Source organism: Equus asinus, chromosome 4, assembly GCF_041296235.1.
Source record: "Equus asinus isolate D_3611 breed Donkey chromosome 4, EquAss-T2T_v2, whole genome shotgun sequence".
Taxonomy (NCBI): domain Eukaryota; kingdom Metazoa; phylum Chordata; class Mammalia; order Perissodactyla; family Equidae; genus Equus; species Equus asinus.
In genome coordinates, this window is record NC_091793.1 from 83,827,162 (window position 1) to 83,843,675 (window position 16,514).

Below are 16,514 nucleotides of genomic sequence, written 5' to 3' on the forward strand. Positions count from 1 at the left end.
CTGAAGTCTAAAAATAAAATTTACAAATACCTTCATTGTGTCAATATTCAGAGAAAATCCTAAAAATTGAATAACTGTACATATAAAAATAGTAGAACAATTGCTTGTCACCAAATAATAAAAACAGCTACACAGAAATGTATGTATAAAATTAATGTTAAATTTAAAACAGTCGAAAACAAAGTTTTAAGTATGCTCTAAAATGATAGAGCATATATATCATACACCTAAAAGTTGAATGAGAACACAAGCAACTCACCACAAATGCTATCACTTTCATCTAATCCATCTCCGCAGTCATCCTCTCCATCACAAATCCAGTGTTTGGAAATACATTTGTTTGCAGAACAAGCAAATTGGTTCCAAGAACAAGAAGAATCTAGAAAACAAACAAGAATGTTTTAGGTGCAAAAGAAAAAAAATCGGTTGAGACCATCTTAGGATAGATCTGACAGTGAGAAAGCTCTTCCTTAGACTTTGTAAAAATCAACCATCTTGTAATAAAACAAGTCAAATTCCTCTTCTCTGTGACAGCTCTATAAAATTTTGACAATAGCTTCCATATTCCCTCTGAGTTTCCAGGTGATACAACCTTGTTCCCTCACCATAATTCTCACAGAGTTGACTGTGAGCTAGCCATCACTCTCCCTTAAGTATATTTCAGTCGGACATTTTTTAAAAAACATGTGTTGCACAGATATAAAGTAAATATTCCAGGTAAAACCTAGTCATCCTTTTTAATTTTTAATCTATTTTTGAAGAAATGGAGAAAAAATTACATCCTAGGCAAGATCACAATATGGTGGACTGATCAGCATATATATTTGTCCTTAAAGATGAGGCAACTAAGGAGGTTGTAGCTCGATGACAAGCCATCAGTTTCATACTTGTACATACTTAACAGTTTGATGTTTTTGTTTCTCTCCCTTGGGAGCAGTTAAGCCTGTCTAATAACATCCAAAATCATTGGCATGGTGGCTGGTATTTTATTAACAAATTATGCATTTTCAATACTGTACTCCCTTTATTTCCCAAGTCAGGTTTGTCATTGCTCTCCTCCACCCTCAGCCTGTCCCTCCCTCAGCATGTTTATAACAAAGAAATATCCAAAAATAAAATCCTCCCAAATTAAAGTGTTCAAAATATGAATTACTATAAAAATAAAACTTATGGTTATGATCCTATAAACTATCTAAAAACTTTGCATCTTTATTTACAATATTTACTTAGACGACCTGTGAAAAGAGAAAAGTTTAGAAAAAGTGAAAAAATAAAATTAAAGAAGATGCAGTCATATAATGGCTTCCTGTCCAGAAATTATGAATCTACCTAAACTATTTGTAAAGTTCTCTGCTAATCTCATTCAGAATCTGGCTCTAATGTAAAGATATATAGCATCTTAATCAAACAAAATACACCTTCATATTTCATGATGACATTTACTTTTAAGGGAGTTTGACATTTCATAGAAGATTCATTTTTAATCTTTTTTTTCTACTCTGTTCACCACAGCATACGTTATTTGTGTTAAATAAAAAACGTGAATATATGCTTCGTTTCCCTGTAGGAAATTTCTTTGGCCTGGAAATCACAAAATCCATAAGTTTTATAAAATAAATTTTTAAAATGCTTTCTTACTTTGCCAAGTCAAATGAAATAAACATACAGAGATTAAGAGGTAGGTGGTGAAGGATGAGAGTCTGAAGAAATACAAGCTTAAGTAAACTATTTAAAGCTATACATGTAACTAATAGAGACATTTCGAATAATAATATAATAGCCAATAGCAGGCAGGGGGAGTATAATGAGTAGTGTGAGCTAATCCTTATTTTTAATATCAGAAAGCAAATATGTTAGCATCTAAAGTTCGTAAGTCAGGAAATGAAGGTATAAGTATATCATTTAGGTTGACAGAGGTAACCATTAACAAAAACAAGAGAGGTTAGAAAAGCCTGGGGGGCTGGCGCAGGGCCGAGTGGTTAAGTTCACGTGCTCCGCTTCGGTGGCCCAGGGTTTCGCAGGTTCAGATCCTGGGTGCGGACATGGCACCACTCGTCAGGCCATCCTGAGGTGGCATCCCACATGCCACAACTAGAAGGACCCACAACTAAAATATACAACTGTACTGGGGAGATTTGGGGAGAAAAAGCAGAAAAAGAAAAGAATGTTGGCAACAGTCGTTAGCTCAGGTGCGAATCATAAAAAAAAAAGAGAGACTAAGAAAGGAACAATTGTTTAAAAAAAAAAGGAAAAGCAAAGACTGGGACAGGACATTGTTATTCTTCATTATAAGATCTTCTGTTCTATTTTAATTTTTATTATTTTGTATTATTAATAAAAATTAAAATTAAAGTTAAAATCAATGAGCTATATTTTGTATAAAACCCCAGGTAACAGGACATCAGCATATAAATAATATTATGGCTTATAAAACTAAAGCAAGATATAATGCCTCACCACAGTGGAATTCATCAAGTCCATCCTCACAATCTTTCTGACCATCACATATCCAGGTATTCAAAATGCATCTTCCACTAGGACAACCAAAATAATTCTCTTCACATTTGTGTTTGTTTTGAACTGTGATAAAATACAGAATGTAAAGTTAAATAATTTAAATTAATCTTAGACTTCTGACACACAAGTAGGCAACAAAACAGTAATACTCCTTAAACTGGAAGAAAGAAATAACAAGAAAGCTTGAATAAAAAATGGCTGAGATGTTCTCTTCAAGAATGTCAAGGTCATGAAAACCAAGGAAAGACTAAAACCCTGACACAGAGCAGAGGAGACTAAGGACACAAGATAATCAAATCCAATCCAGGACTGGATCCTGGATCAGACAGAGGATACTCAAGAAAACACTGGCTAACTCCAAAGAATGTGGAGTTAGTTAATAAAAACAAAATAAAATAACTCAGACGACATAAAGTGAGTGAGCCTAAGACCAAAGAATCATATTAGGTGGAAAATAATTGTAATTCTATACTTATAAAAAATAAATAACATTATAAAAATATTAGTGGATCTTTGCTGAGAAAGCATGGAGTTGGGGTTCCTACTGCCCTATATTTTGGGTATGCTGTGACAGGATTTCAGTAAGTATTCTCTATTTTAATGGGGAAAAACAAGTTGCAATGGAATCTCTAAAATTGTTATATCTTGCAGAAACATCACGAGAATAAAAAGTATCTGTATGCAAAATTATTTTATAAATTCTATTTTTTTTAGATTTTGGAGTATTATTATTGTCACCTCCAAGAACGTATAGAAAATTCTGGGTTTTTCTTTTTACTGGATATCATCTGTTCCCATGCACCTTCAGGTTGACAGTTTTAAACTGACTGGCCCAGAGCCAAACACAAAGTAAACCTTAGAGTATATATGCAAAGCACATTATAAAAAGGTCCATTATGACTATTTTAGGATAACAAAAACTATCCCCATTTTATTTTTTTAAATGACAACTTTGAAGATCTAATTAAATATGAAAATAAATTTTTTGAGGGAATTCACCGTTAAACCAAAAAATCTTGAGTGTGCTTTACGTCTAAGTTTTTCTTAGGACATCGCCTAGATATAACCTAAGGCATTTAGACTGACCTATTCCTGGCTTTCTGTCTGTCTGTCCATCTGTATCATAAGTTTACATGAGTAACCCTTTCTTCCTAAATAAAATAACACTATTAGTGCTGAAAGTTAACCTTTTTAAATAATTTATTAATACTAGAAAGATATAGACACCACAAAAAGGTAAAAAAAAAATATAGATTTAATGGATATCTACTATATGCTGCCTTCAAGATAATTTTCAAAATTATCTTCAGCCCGAATAAAGAATTGTTGCAGAAAGAACATTGGATTAAGAATCTAGACACCCAGGTTCCATGAGTCTAAAATGATCTTTCTATATTTCTTTTAAAATGTTTTATATAAATAAAAATAAAATGAAAAAAAAATGTGGAAGAGTTGCAGTGAGCCAGAGTCAAGGTCCTCCAGAGAAGCTCTTCCTGGGGTGCAGCTAGCCTTTTCAAACCCAGAAGGAACAAATGCTATCACAGAACATCACCATTGTTGAGCAGGCAAAACCCAAAAGAATCTGCTGTTTCCCAATTAAGTGATAGATTATGAAGTCTTAAGAATATCAGTTCTTCAAAGTAGATCATGTGTGTGCATGTTTGTGTACACTGGTGTGCAGAATACCCATGAATATAATTTATTAAAATATTTCAAAAAATTATTTTGTATCATTTAAACATGGAAGAAGTAAGTGCAGCAGCAGGGTGGGGAGAGAGATAGCAGTAGGAGAACACATTTAATAGTTTCCTGTACAGCATATTGACTTTTCAGTGATAGTCATTTAACACCTTTCTTTCCTGTATTATTATATATTTAGAATTTGTTTCCTAAATAGTTAGAAAGAAACAGGGTCATGACCTTTTCATAGAAGGCATTCTCCTAAGAATGCAAATGGCACTTTTCAGAGCTTATATAACTAAAGATGGTTAATAGCTATAAATACACCTGTCTAAAAAATAAATAAATACACCTGTCTGACCTTGATCCAATAATGCTAACTATTACCCATGCTATTATGCCAAAAGATTGTGTAAACTGCATCAAACAGCCTAAATGACAATACCAGCTGCATAATAACATTGGGTAAACCCAGTGGTGAGAAGCATAGTCTGAATAAATTTTTCCCTTTAGTGTGCGAATAGATGAATAGTTTTTCCTCGGGATGTAATACTTCTGTGGAAGCTTTACAAATTACACATTTTAGGATTTAATCATCAACTTTAAAAGGATTAATAATGAACTGAACATGACAAAGGAAATTGATCCAAATATCGAGTATCATTTGAGTATCATTTCATAACATTTAACAAGATCAAGTGGCATGTTTAGAACAGGATGATCACTTTTAACTTGGTCTACACTATTTAATTTTAATCTCAACGATTGAATATCAAGAATAAAAATTTATAAGTCTATTTACATAACTAGCCTTTGAAGCTTCAAGGCAAAGACTATTTTCTTTCTAGACTTACCTGGGCATTTTAATTCATCTGAATAGTCTCCACAGTCGTTAGACCCATCACATATCCAGGTTGGCAGAACACACAGCGAGGTAGAATTACATTTTATGAACCCTGTGGTTTTCACTCCAAGTTTATAGAAATGTGTACAGTCTGTATTATCTAAAAGGAGGTAAACAGAAAAATGAAAAACGCCTCATCTGCAAAGATTATAAGCCTTCTGTGTAGGTCACAGAGACGGGAAAAGTTAACCTCATTTGAAGAAGTAAATCTGCAATTACCCTACACTACAGGGGTTAATTACGTATCAATTCCGGACGAGGTTCAGTGAAAAGCTGGACTGTGTTCAAAGTAATGCCAAAGGTGCCCAGGCATGAACAACGAAAGGGAGTGAATATCTTACTGCAGTTCTTTTCATCTGAAGCATCTGCACAATCTATGTTCTGGTTGCATCGTGCTGATCTTGGAATGCAGGTCCCATCTGCACAGCGGAACTCAACAGCAGCACAGGTTGAAACTAGAGAAACAGGTAAATAAATAAGTGGATAGAAGAGACAGAAAATGAGCTCTTGCTTTAACATTTTGAATATTTTAATTAATTCATATAATTTTGTTCACTTGTGCTTTTGGAACTCTGGGAAGTCAAACTTGAACCATGGTCCCTATTCCCAAGCTTGGGTTAGATGCCTCATACATCTTCCCCTGTCACACAGTTCTCTCTGTTGTGGTACTTACGATACTGCATTGCAATGACCTGTTGATGTAGCTGCTTCCTCACTAAACTGTAAATGAAAGCAGGAACCATGCCTCATTTGCCATAATAATACCATTTCAGCAGTGAGCCAACATTAAAAAAAACTGAATGTTGCTGAAAATTATGTCTCCTTCCAACTTCAAAAGTACAAGATTATGACACTAAGTAAATGCCTGATGGAGTGTGTACAGGGAAATCCCAATCTGATTGTGAAGAAGAAGTGGAACATTCTCTGTTACAATAGAGAGACAGACAGATAGACAGAGATGTAGACTGAGAGGGAGAAACCACTGAGCATTTGTCTTCTTACTCAAAGAGGGATAGTTCAGCACTGCTAGAAAGTCATCCATGTGTCATACTGCTTTATACAGCCATATCACTAATATTTCATATAGGAAATGTGGATGCCTCATGCAAAGAAACAAATAAATGTGGTATGACTTGTCTCTATTATTGGAAAGTATGGCTTTCCAATTCCCTGCTACGCTTAGATGAAAATCAGTTTCAATACGCTACTGTCATTATATACACTTTGTAGAGAATTGCTTCTTCTGAATCATATATTCCTTCCTACATTGCTTACACATTCATTACCATACAATGGTTTCCAGCAATATGTTGTGAACAGGTGCATGGCATGCAATGTGTGTTAGATTAACTTGGGTAAGATTTTTATTCCAAATTCAAACTTCCACAAGTTGACTATGTTAATGTACAACCTGAAGGGCTCTGTGATTATGCCACTTTTCCTAGTGTTGATATTTTAAAGAGCCTGTTTAATTATAAATAGAGATTATACCAATTGTAAATGGTTAAAATGCTATCTTAAAATATGCAAATTTTACTCAAGGGTGTGTATGTCATTTGTATTTCATCATGCACAACTCTTATTATATTTAAAATTCTATCTTGCAATTGTATCCTTATTTGTTTTTAAATGATGATTAGAATAAATGTTTTATTTACAATTTGCAATTATAATTGCCTCACTGTTTTCTTCATTACAAATAACATCTTATCATGTGAAACAGATAATGCTATTATGAGCAGAGAGAAATACACTGTTTCAAACAGGAAAAAATAAATATTTTTCTTTTATGTCTAAAACAGCAAAATCTCTTCTATATTCCTTTCTATTACACTTCCTAGTCAATATTTGTCAGTAGAAATAGTAAATGTAATATATAATATGGAAAATAATCATGAGAAGCATTTACATTTTATTTTTGACTTTTTTATCAGCAGTCTCCTATTAAGAGGTTATGTTCCAAAAGATTCCTTACAATCCCTTTGTTTAGAAGACAGGATTCATTTCTCTGTGGAACAATGTTCTAGGTAGTGGTAATATTCTTAGACAAGTCTGCAAAGATTTCTCTCATAAATAAAGGTGAAGTCCTATCTTATACTGGCAGTTAGACTTTAGGATGCTGCAAAGATCCCAGTGGAGACAGTTGCAACCCCTTCCACCATCTCCATCTCCCTCAAAACTTCCACAAAGAATCCTTTGTTTACATGACAAGGATTCTGTCTGAGTGGATACTGATGGCGGATACAGTGAAGAGGCAAATTATGACTCCATGAATATGGGGTGCCATTTGAAACAGTTAAGAGGACTGGAGATTCAGGGATTTCACAGTAATGGAGTTTCAGAAATAGTGCAGGGGTCTCTGAGGTGGAAGTAAGAGTAAAGAATGACTTGAGAGAAGAAAGGAACTGTGGAGCAAGTAGAACAATGTCTTAGATGGAATTCTGCTAAAACAAAAGAAACAAGGAGTGGACCTCTGACCAGATGAAAAGAAATGGTAGCTTTGAAGTTAAGAGGTGTGGTTATGAGATAGTATTTAAAAGAAAGACATGGGAAAAAGGATGAGGTAGGGGATCAGAAGAACTGGGTAGAGGGTAGAATATTTGCAGGATATATTTTCTTTCTCCTTTTTCCAATCAATAAGAGAGCTAATGAATGTTGGTGAGCAGGGCTCGGTAGGCTTATTAGAGTGTGTGAGATGCGCAAGCAGGAACAGATGGTTTCTTTACTTCCAATCCATCTCCATAGATCCATGACTTGATATGGAGTTTGGGAATCACCAGAGGGTTAAATAGGGTGATGGATGGCAATGAAATTGGACACATTAAGTGGTGGCAGAATTTTGTAAGCAGCTGGGGCAAGGTGGTTGTGGGGAGTAACAACTCCACCATTTATAGGCAAGGAAAGAGGGTCCCATGATGGAAGAAATCCATGGAAATGACAGGGACTCCATGAAATAAGTAAGCAAAGGCTTCTTCTGCCAAAACCTCATCCTCTCTGTCTCCTCAACTACACTTTGTTCCTCACTTTGTTTTGGTCAGTGAAGTATTGAAATTTGTTTCGCCCTTAGGGTGATTTTTGAGGGAGAAAGATGCTGGAATCTCTAATTTGTCAAGTGAATATGAAAGGTTTCTGACAATTTTTCCTCAGGCTAAAAATCCTGAAAAAGAGAGAAAAGAAAATAATGTAGACCAAATAAAGATAAGCCAAGTAGGAAGTACTAGACTTTTCCCTCCAGATAGTCCCAAAGTAAAAGTAAGCCTGCAAAATGTGAGTGAAAACACACCACAGCCACACCAGGAATAGCAATGAGGTACTACAAAGGAAGATCTGACAGGATTGTGGATCAAAAGGAGTAGCAAGAGAGAAAGTAAAACCATTCTTTCCCTCATATACTTTCTTAATTTTCTTATTGCACACGCTCTCATTTCTCCATGTCAGTTAAAACATTTAATGAGATGAGAAAGATATAAAATTGATTGGTCTTCATGCGTTTCTTAGGACATTTCTTATAAATAACTTAAATCAATGTTTTCTCTTCCAATTCCCTTACCCAGCCTGTAGCAAAGGGAAGCTGACAAGGAAAAAGAAAGAAAAGCATTAAATTTGCTGTCATATCTCTTCTGTTTACTTTCAAACCACATCTTTTATTTAATTTACTGCTTAGGCTCTAAGGGTATGTAAACCCAGAAAGAATGATGATTTCTTCTCTAAGCATGCTTATCCTTTTCCTTTAGCTTGTTGTTTGTGGAATCTTCCAAGTTTTGGATGAATTTAGTCAAAAAAAATCACCGGTTCCTCTCCTTTAGGTAACCTCAGAACTGCTTAGCTCTCTAGTCCACTTACAGGTATTCAGGTGGCCTAAAGAAGTTGATGACTTCCCAAGGAGAGTATTTACATTCATCTCAACAGGGGGGAAAGGAGGGATGCCATGCACTGTCCCTGAAGCTATTCACTCAACCTCTCACACAAACAGAAGAGGAATACAGAAGGACAAATTTTCTGAACCACTTCTCATATCCACCCCCCAGGTAACCTGACATCTAAAGCTCTGTCGTGAAAGGAATAGCTATAAAGGGGAAGTAAATAAAAGATTTATGAGGATTTAGGGTTTTGCTTTTCCCCCAAAGGAGAAGAATCTAAAAATAATTCCTTCTAACATCCATTTCCACTCTGTAAATAGATTCTCCGCCATGTGGAATAAAAAAAATCAGTAATGTTACTTATCATGAACATCTAAACTAAACAAACAAAAGCATAATGGTACCTCAAATAATTTACAGATGACTCCACTGTAGCTTCTCTTCACAATCTATCAAAATCTCCATGTATATATCGACTTTTTATTGTACTAATTTAAATTTTTTATATTTTACTTTATTCAGATTCAAAAATAATAGGTGGTTTGTGTGTGTGCATAAATATATAAAACAAAGCACTGCATCTCCATGTGGCAGTGACTAAAGAAACAGAGAAGGAGTAACCAGAAGAAAAAGAAAAGCCTTCAAGAGAGAACTGTTTTCCCACTCTCCCTGAGCCATTACATGTTCCTTCTCCTTCATTATCTTTTAGGTGCTCTATGTGTCCATTTATCTGATGGACACACATCTGAATCACTGCTTTATAAGATAACTTGGCTAATGGGAAATGGACCCAGCAAAGTCTTTTCTTTAGGGCATCAAAGGTGCCCTTCAAGGGTACTGTGTGAACAGACTTAAGATGAAAGAAAACTCATATCTAAAAGACACAACTGTGATGAGCAATCTTTCATCTAAAAAACTATCCATTTGTTAATCCTAGAGGAGCTAAGCCACTTACTCAGATCTATTATTTCCTACTAAGTAATAAAGTGTGCACTTGAATGTCCATGAGCAATTTTAGTTTCAGATGTCTTACGTTACACAGGAAAATCTTCAAGGCATAAGTTGCTCTTTTTTGCTAAGGAAGATTCGCCTTAAGCTAAAATCTGTGCCAATCTTCCTCTATTTTGTGTGTGGGTCACTGCAGCAGAATGGCTGATGAGTTGTATGGTCCACATCCAGGATCCAACTCCATGAACTCGGTGGCCAAAGCAGAGCATGCCAAACTTAACCACTATTCCACAGGGCTGGCCCCAAGGCATAAGTTTTTGTTGCTGTTGTTGTGGTTTAAGATATCCAACTGTAATGATTTTTACACTATTATTGTCATAAAAGAAAAGTTATAATAGAAACTTGATTCACAAATGTAGTTCTGTGCCCAAGAATATGACTGAAATAGTTATAACACAGAAATTAAGAGTTTAGACTATAAAAGGGAAAATAACATTCTGAGTTATTTTTATTGCTATTCAGCAGCTGGTATTGATGTCATAGGTTTAATACCTAGCTATATTTTTTGGAAGACTTATTGATTCAACCAGCCATATGAGAATTCAATAAACACCTACCGTGCAGTAGTTGCTGTGTTTCATAAGAGAAAACGCACAGTAACTTATTAACTTCTCGTAGATCCTTTTATGAATTTTGTTTTAAAACCTACTTTCTGAATTTACTGTTCAGTTCCTTCACACTCTATCTTGATGTTTTTACCTTTATCTTAGCTTAATGTCTTTATTATAGTCTCCTCTCCTGCTTACAAATAACTGATAGAACATATCCACTTTTTTGTCTCCTAGTTTCCTTTCCTCCTTTCTTCTAAATTACCCATTTCCCTCTACTTACTGCCCGTATCTTACTACATTTAATTATTTTTAATCTTTTATACGTAATATGAGAAATAGTAGACTTAATTTGCAAAAGTACTTGGCTTTTCCTAAACTATAGTGTCAACTTAGATGGTAAGCTGCTCAAGTGTTTGGGCACAGTCACACAGGCTATGATGGCAGAGTAGCTTCCCAACCTTTTTCTAGCTACAAAATAATTTGTTCACATTCTGCCCTCTTCCTCAACTTTGCATACAGCTTTCTCATTACAATCATACTTCACATCTTTCCTTCACCACCAATCTTTTCTAAAAATAGTCTGTATTCACTGTCCTTATTTCTTCACCATCAGTTTTCTGCCTCAACGTTGTATGATCTTGCTTTTCCTTACCATTCCACTGATTTGACTCTTAAAGGTAACCAAGAAATTATCTCCTACTTGCCAACTAGAATAGACACTCCAGTCTGTGTCTGCCCTCTTGCCCTCTCTCTAACTTTACAATGCTAACTGATACTTCCTTCTGGGGCAAAAAAAAATTCTTATGAAGATCTTTCTATTAGTCCTGTGGTCTACTTCTCCTTTTTATATTAGTGTCTTTAATTTTTAATTTCAACAGGCAATTCTTATGCACTCCCCTAAAACAACTATTGCTCCATATATCTTCTGAAGTTTCTCTCCTTAATGAGTCCAAAATCAATATTTCTGGCCTAAATCCACTACCTGAGCTCCAGATCTATATCTATCTATATGCCTTTGGAATAGTTCCATCTGCATGTCTATAGGTGCTCCAACCTCAGAATGCAAACTATCCTTATTATCTTGTCCCCATCTGACACAAACAAAAAGCCAACAAAAATAAGTTTAAAACAGTAAATGAAAACAAATAACTTTAACACAGGAAAAAAACCATAAAACTCCTCTACTCTTTCCATGCTTTCTCTATGCTTATTACCCAAAAGGACCTGTTATACTACCTTTTAAAATGCTATTATATCAATATCCCTCCTCTTTATTCTTAGCTTTGGCTGCTGTAAAGTCCTGCTGTTTCTTCTTTCTGATCCCACTATTATAGTTTTCATTCACATAATCAGGGTTTTTTTCCCCTTTTTGTTTTTGGAATATAAATTTGATTATTTTGGGCCTGCTTTAAACCTTCAGTGACTTTCTGGTGACTATAAGATAAAGTTCAAGCTCTTTAACTTGGCATCAAAAAATAACTTTATATCCTGTCTCCTTCCTCTAACTTGCCTTATTTATCAGACTCAGTTTAAATTTAATCTTGTCTATGAAACCTTTTGGGATACTTCCAAGTCAAAAAAAACAAAAACAAAAACTGTATTCTCACATGTGAAATCATAGTGCCTCATGTAAATCTTCATTTGTTTAAATGACTATCTTTCTCTTAGGAGTTTCAACTCCTTGAGGGCAGGCATATGACATTAATTTTACGTCTCAGTCCTTAATGTATTTTACCCAATAAAGTGTGTTAAATGAATGGGAAGATTTTTAAAGGGAAATTGGTTTGGAAGGACCCGTTGGGTCCAGATTCTAGGTGGCCTTAAATGTCAGACTAAAAAGCTTGTCATTTATTCTGCACACATTGGGACTCCATTAGTGATTCTTTGTCAAGACAATGATTAAAAACAGATAAAGGAAAATGTTTACATAGCATTTATTATATGCCAAGTTCTGTTCTAAGCTTATTTAATAGTAATATACTCGTTTAATTATTGTCTCTTTTCTTACTGTTTGGGAAACTGAGGCACAGATCAGTTAAGTTTCTTATCCAATGTCACACAGCTAATGTTGGGACTGGGGTTCTGTCCCAGGTAGTCCAGCTTCCTGATCTGTCTCAGTAGTCACTGCAGGAAAATGTTCACTAGTGTTAGCATGACTGAAAATATTGAGATTAATTGGAAAGAGTAGAGGCAGTGAGACCAATTAAGGGGCCTGTCTATTAATTCAGGCTAAAAATGGATTGAAAGGGAAAATATTTCAAAGAATTGGAATATTTGTTGATGATTAGATATGTGGGTGACAAAATATGGTGGAAAGAGGAATTGAGGATAACACCAAGGTTACCTGTCTAGTTGTTAGGAAAATGACGAGACCACGAGTAAAACAGAGATTTAAAGAATGAAGGGGCACATATTTGGAGCAGTAAATTCAGTATTATACATTCTGGTATAAATGTCTAAAAAATAGGAGGTAGAATTGGACAGGTGAGAAATGACAAGAGTTTTGAAGTAAGAAAAGGAGTAGAAACCAGAAATAGAGAATATAGTCATAATGTCCAATTAATTCTGATAATGCCCAACAGCATTTACCAAAGCATGGGCCATAGATCTTAGTAGGTGTTATATACAAAAAGAGTGAAACCATGGTGCTCTCAGGAACACACTTTGGAAAAGTTCAGAAGCGCATATGGCTTTACGCACTCATGTTTTCTTGTTCTTTGGATAAATATCCAGCACCCCTATCTTCACTGCAGCATTATTCACAATAGCCAAGACTTGGAAACAACCTAAGTGCCCATCAAGGGATGAAAGGATAAAGAAGATGTGGTATATATACATAATGCAATACTACTCAGCTATAAAAAAAAAGATGAAATCTTGTCATTTGAGACAACATGGATGGACTTTGAGGGTATTATGCTAAGTAAAATGTCAGTTGTCAGGGGAGAAAGTCAAATAGCTTACAATCTTACTCATAGATTACAAATAGAAGATAAAAAGAACAAACAAATACACATGGATACAGAGATTAGATTGGTGGTTACCTGAGGAGAAGGGAGGAGGGAGAAAAGGATGACTAGGCACATGTGTACAGTGATGGATGGTAATAGTCTTTGGGTGGTGAGTATGATGTAGTCTATACATAAATAGAAATATAATTATGGACACCTGAAATTGATATAATCTTATAAACCAATGTTACCCCAATAAAAAATTTTTTTAATTAAAAAAATATTGAAAAAAGGAAAGGTTCAGTAAACACAGCATACTAATGATCCTAGGCTGATGCAACATATACTTACCTTTACAGTCTAATTCATCAGAGTTGTCTCCACAGTCGTTTTCACCATCACATAACTTGTCATGAGGAATGCAACGATGATTATAGCAGGGCTTGAAACCTCTTCGGCAGCTTCTGTTTTCTTATAAATAAAAGCAGAAACACATAACTGGAGGTCTTAAAGAAAAATTTTTGCAAAAAAAAATCACAGATGAGATTTCACTTACAGTGATTAGATTGTGGGTCTATAAAACAAGTACTTTATAGTATCAAAGTTCTGGATTAGAATATTTATGTATTATCAAGTAGTGCATTCAGTAAGGAGCCTTTATGACTAAGTGTTTTAACTTGAGTAATTCATACTTGGAGATCTTTTCAAATTATACCCACATTATTATTTCTGGCATTTTTGTCAGGTAACCCAGAAATAAACATATATTACATATTCAATTCTGCATAAATAAATCTCTACCTCAAAAGTAACAAAAACACTCCAAAACTTATCTCCTTTGCATCCTGCAAGGATTTTATAACAAGAAAAAAATAAGAGGCAAAACATGTAACCCCTGAATCCAGTGAATCGAAGAGTTATCTAAATGTTCCTAAATTTCTCATAAAAATTATCTAAAAATGTCTACCAGAATTTCCTAAGAAGAATTGCCTTCTGAGTTCTATTTACCTTAGTGAAGGTATCCTGACGTTTTCTGATTTGGGCCAGAAGCTACCACTTAAAATAATGATAGGTTCCCTTTACTGAACACTAATTTTGTCAGGCTGTATATTGAGCATATGTAAATATACATTTGTTTATCTAATGCTCTCAATCACCATTTAAGCTAGATTCGTTGTGCAGTGGAAAATTAAAACACAGAGAAGTAAGCACCCTTGTTCAAACTAGCCATTCACTAGCAGGTTTGGGAACAAAGATTTAGTCTCAGATGTGATTCCAAACCTGGAATCTATACTCGGGGTTAGCAAACTAAAGCCCACAGGTAAGATGCAACCCATGAGCCTGATTTTGAACAGCTCTAGAGCTAAGAATGGATTTTAAATTTTTTTAAAGGATTGCAAAAAATGAAAAATAAAAGATATGTGGCCGAGAGTATATATGGCCCAGAAAACCTAAAATACTTACAAGCTGACCCTTCATAGAAAAAGTTTGACAATCCCTGCTCTGCACAAATATTATCTAGCTTCTAAGAGAATAAAAATAATGTTAAACATTCCCAAGCTAATTCATAATAAATGTAAATTTGTAAGCTGATTATTATTACATTTTTATATGCCTTAATATTTTCATAGGGTATAGGATATAGCCATTCATTCAAGCAAATACGTTATTTGAGATAATTCCCTAAGCTGTTAATTACAGATCAATCAGGGACAAACTACATTTGACTATCATTTCAACTGAAGTCATGTTATTCTGCAATGTAAAAGAGTGAGAGAACTGATGTGAATTTCTCAAACTCCATGTTCCTCTTATTTTAACTTTTCTTTGATTATTTGGGTGTAATTTTACACAGATAATAGAACAAAGGATAAAAGTAGAAATGCAATACAGCAATTCCAGATATAGATTCCTAAATTTTGCAGAGCATACAATATCAATACTATTGTACTTGTATTGGTAAATCAGACCAACTTAGAAATAATCTGAATCAATGCTACAATAACTATTAATGATTGCATAGAAACAAATTTCCAGGAAAAATATTGTTGCAAAGAAGGCAAATATCTGTTGCTTACTAGGGTAGAAGAGCAAATCTCTACTCCCAAAGGAGAGGGAAAAGTTGACTATCACTTGGTATCAACCTACAGAGGCACAGCTGGTGAAACTCCTTGCTTGATGAGGATCACAGCTAAGGTAACCAGACTGTACATAAGGACACTATCCCTGGGCCAATCCTGAAGGCAAAAATAGAATGGGCAAGACTTTGATATCAACTCAACAGCATGCTATTGACTGATGGGGGAACTTTGCTGCAGAGTAAACCTTCAATATCCACCAATAACTGATATTTGTGAATTACACTTTTAGGAATGTAAGTCTAAAACCTATTGCTAATGATGAATAACTAGGCAGCTCAAAAGACAGGCTCCTAATATATTTTAATTTGCACTTGGTAGGTGGAAAATGATGAGAAAATTCTTCAATGAATATCATGGTTATTGGACAGGAAATAAGGTGCCCCACTTGAACAGGAGAAAAGCCAAATGAATTGTCTTAGATCTACATGTTAATGAAAGACATTATGGAAATCATACATGTAAACCAAACAGACACTTAACCCAAAAACTATAAAAAGGAAAACTTTTCTCTGAAATGAGCAAATCACATCTTGGACACTTACCACAGTAGAGCAGTTTTTCATCTGATTTATCCTTACAATGAGGAATGCCATCACAAGTGAGTTGGTAGTCAATGCACTCACCGTTTCCACACTCAAACTCTGAATAAATGTTGCAGGAGGAATTTTTAGCTGAAAGAAACAAAGTTAATGCTTTTACACAATAACAAACTTTTTTTTGATACCATAACAATTGTTTCCCTTATCTTAATTATAAAAATACACTAAAATTTATCTAAATATACAATTAAATCAAGGGCAGTGGTTTATGCTATTTCCTTATTAAAAAAAATTGAGGGACGCTTTTTTGTTGTTTTTCTCTCTCTCCCTTTGTAAATTTTTTGGGAGTTACCTGACTTTATT

General features: G+C 34.6%; 1 protein-coding gene across 5 annotated transcripts in view; it reads right to left on the bottom strand.

Annotated features, from left to right (window-relative positions):
• The window catches only part of LRP1B (LDL receptor related protein 1B), a 1,812,874-nt gene that overhangs the window by 265,779 nt on the left and 1,530,581 nt on the right, over window positions 1-16,514 (bottom strand). For all 5 annotated transcript variants that reach the window (XM_044768977.2, XM_070507612.1, XM_070507613.1 and 2 more), the window contains exons 46-51: window positions 16,155-16,283; window positions 13,823-13,942; window positions 5,443-5,556; window positions 5,052-5,201; window positions 2,458-2,580; window positions 260-379 (exon numbers count right to left, since the gene is read on the bottom strand). In XM_044768977.2, the coding sequence (XP_044624912.2) occupies window positions 260-379; window positions 2,458-2,580; window positions 5,052-5,201; window positions 5,443-5,556; window positions 13,823-13,942; window positions 16,155-16,283 (756 nt within the window). The remainder of the gene's footprint in view (window positions 1-259; window positions 380-2,457; window positions 2,581-5,051; window positions 5,202-5,442; window positions 5,557-13,822; window positions 13,943-16,154; window positions 16,284-16,514) is intronic.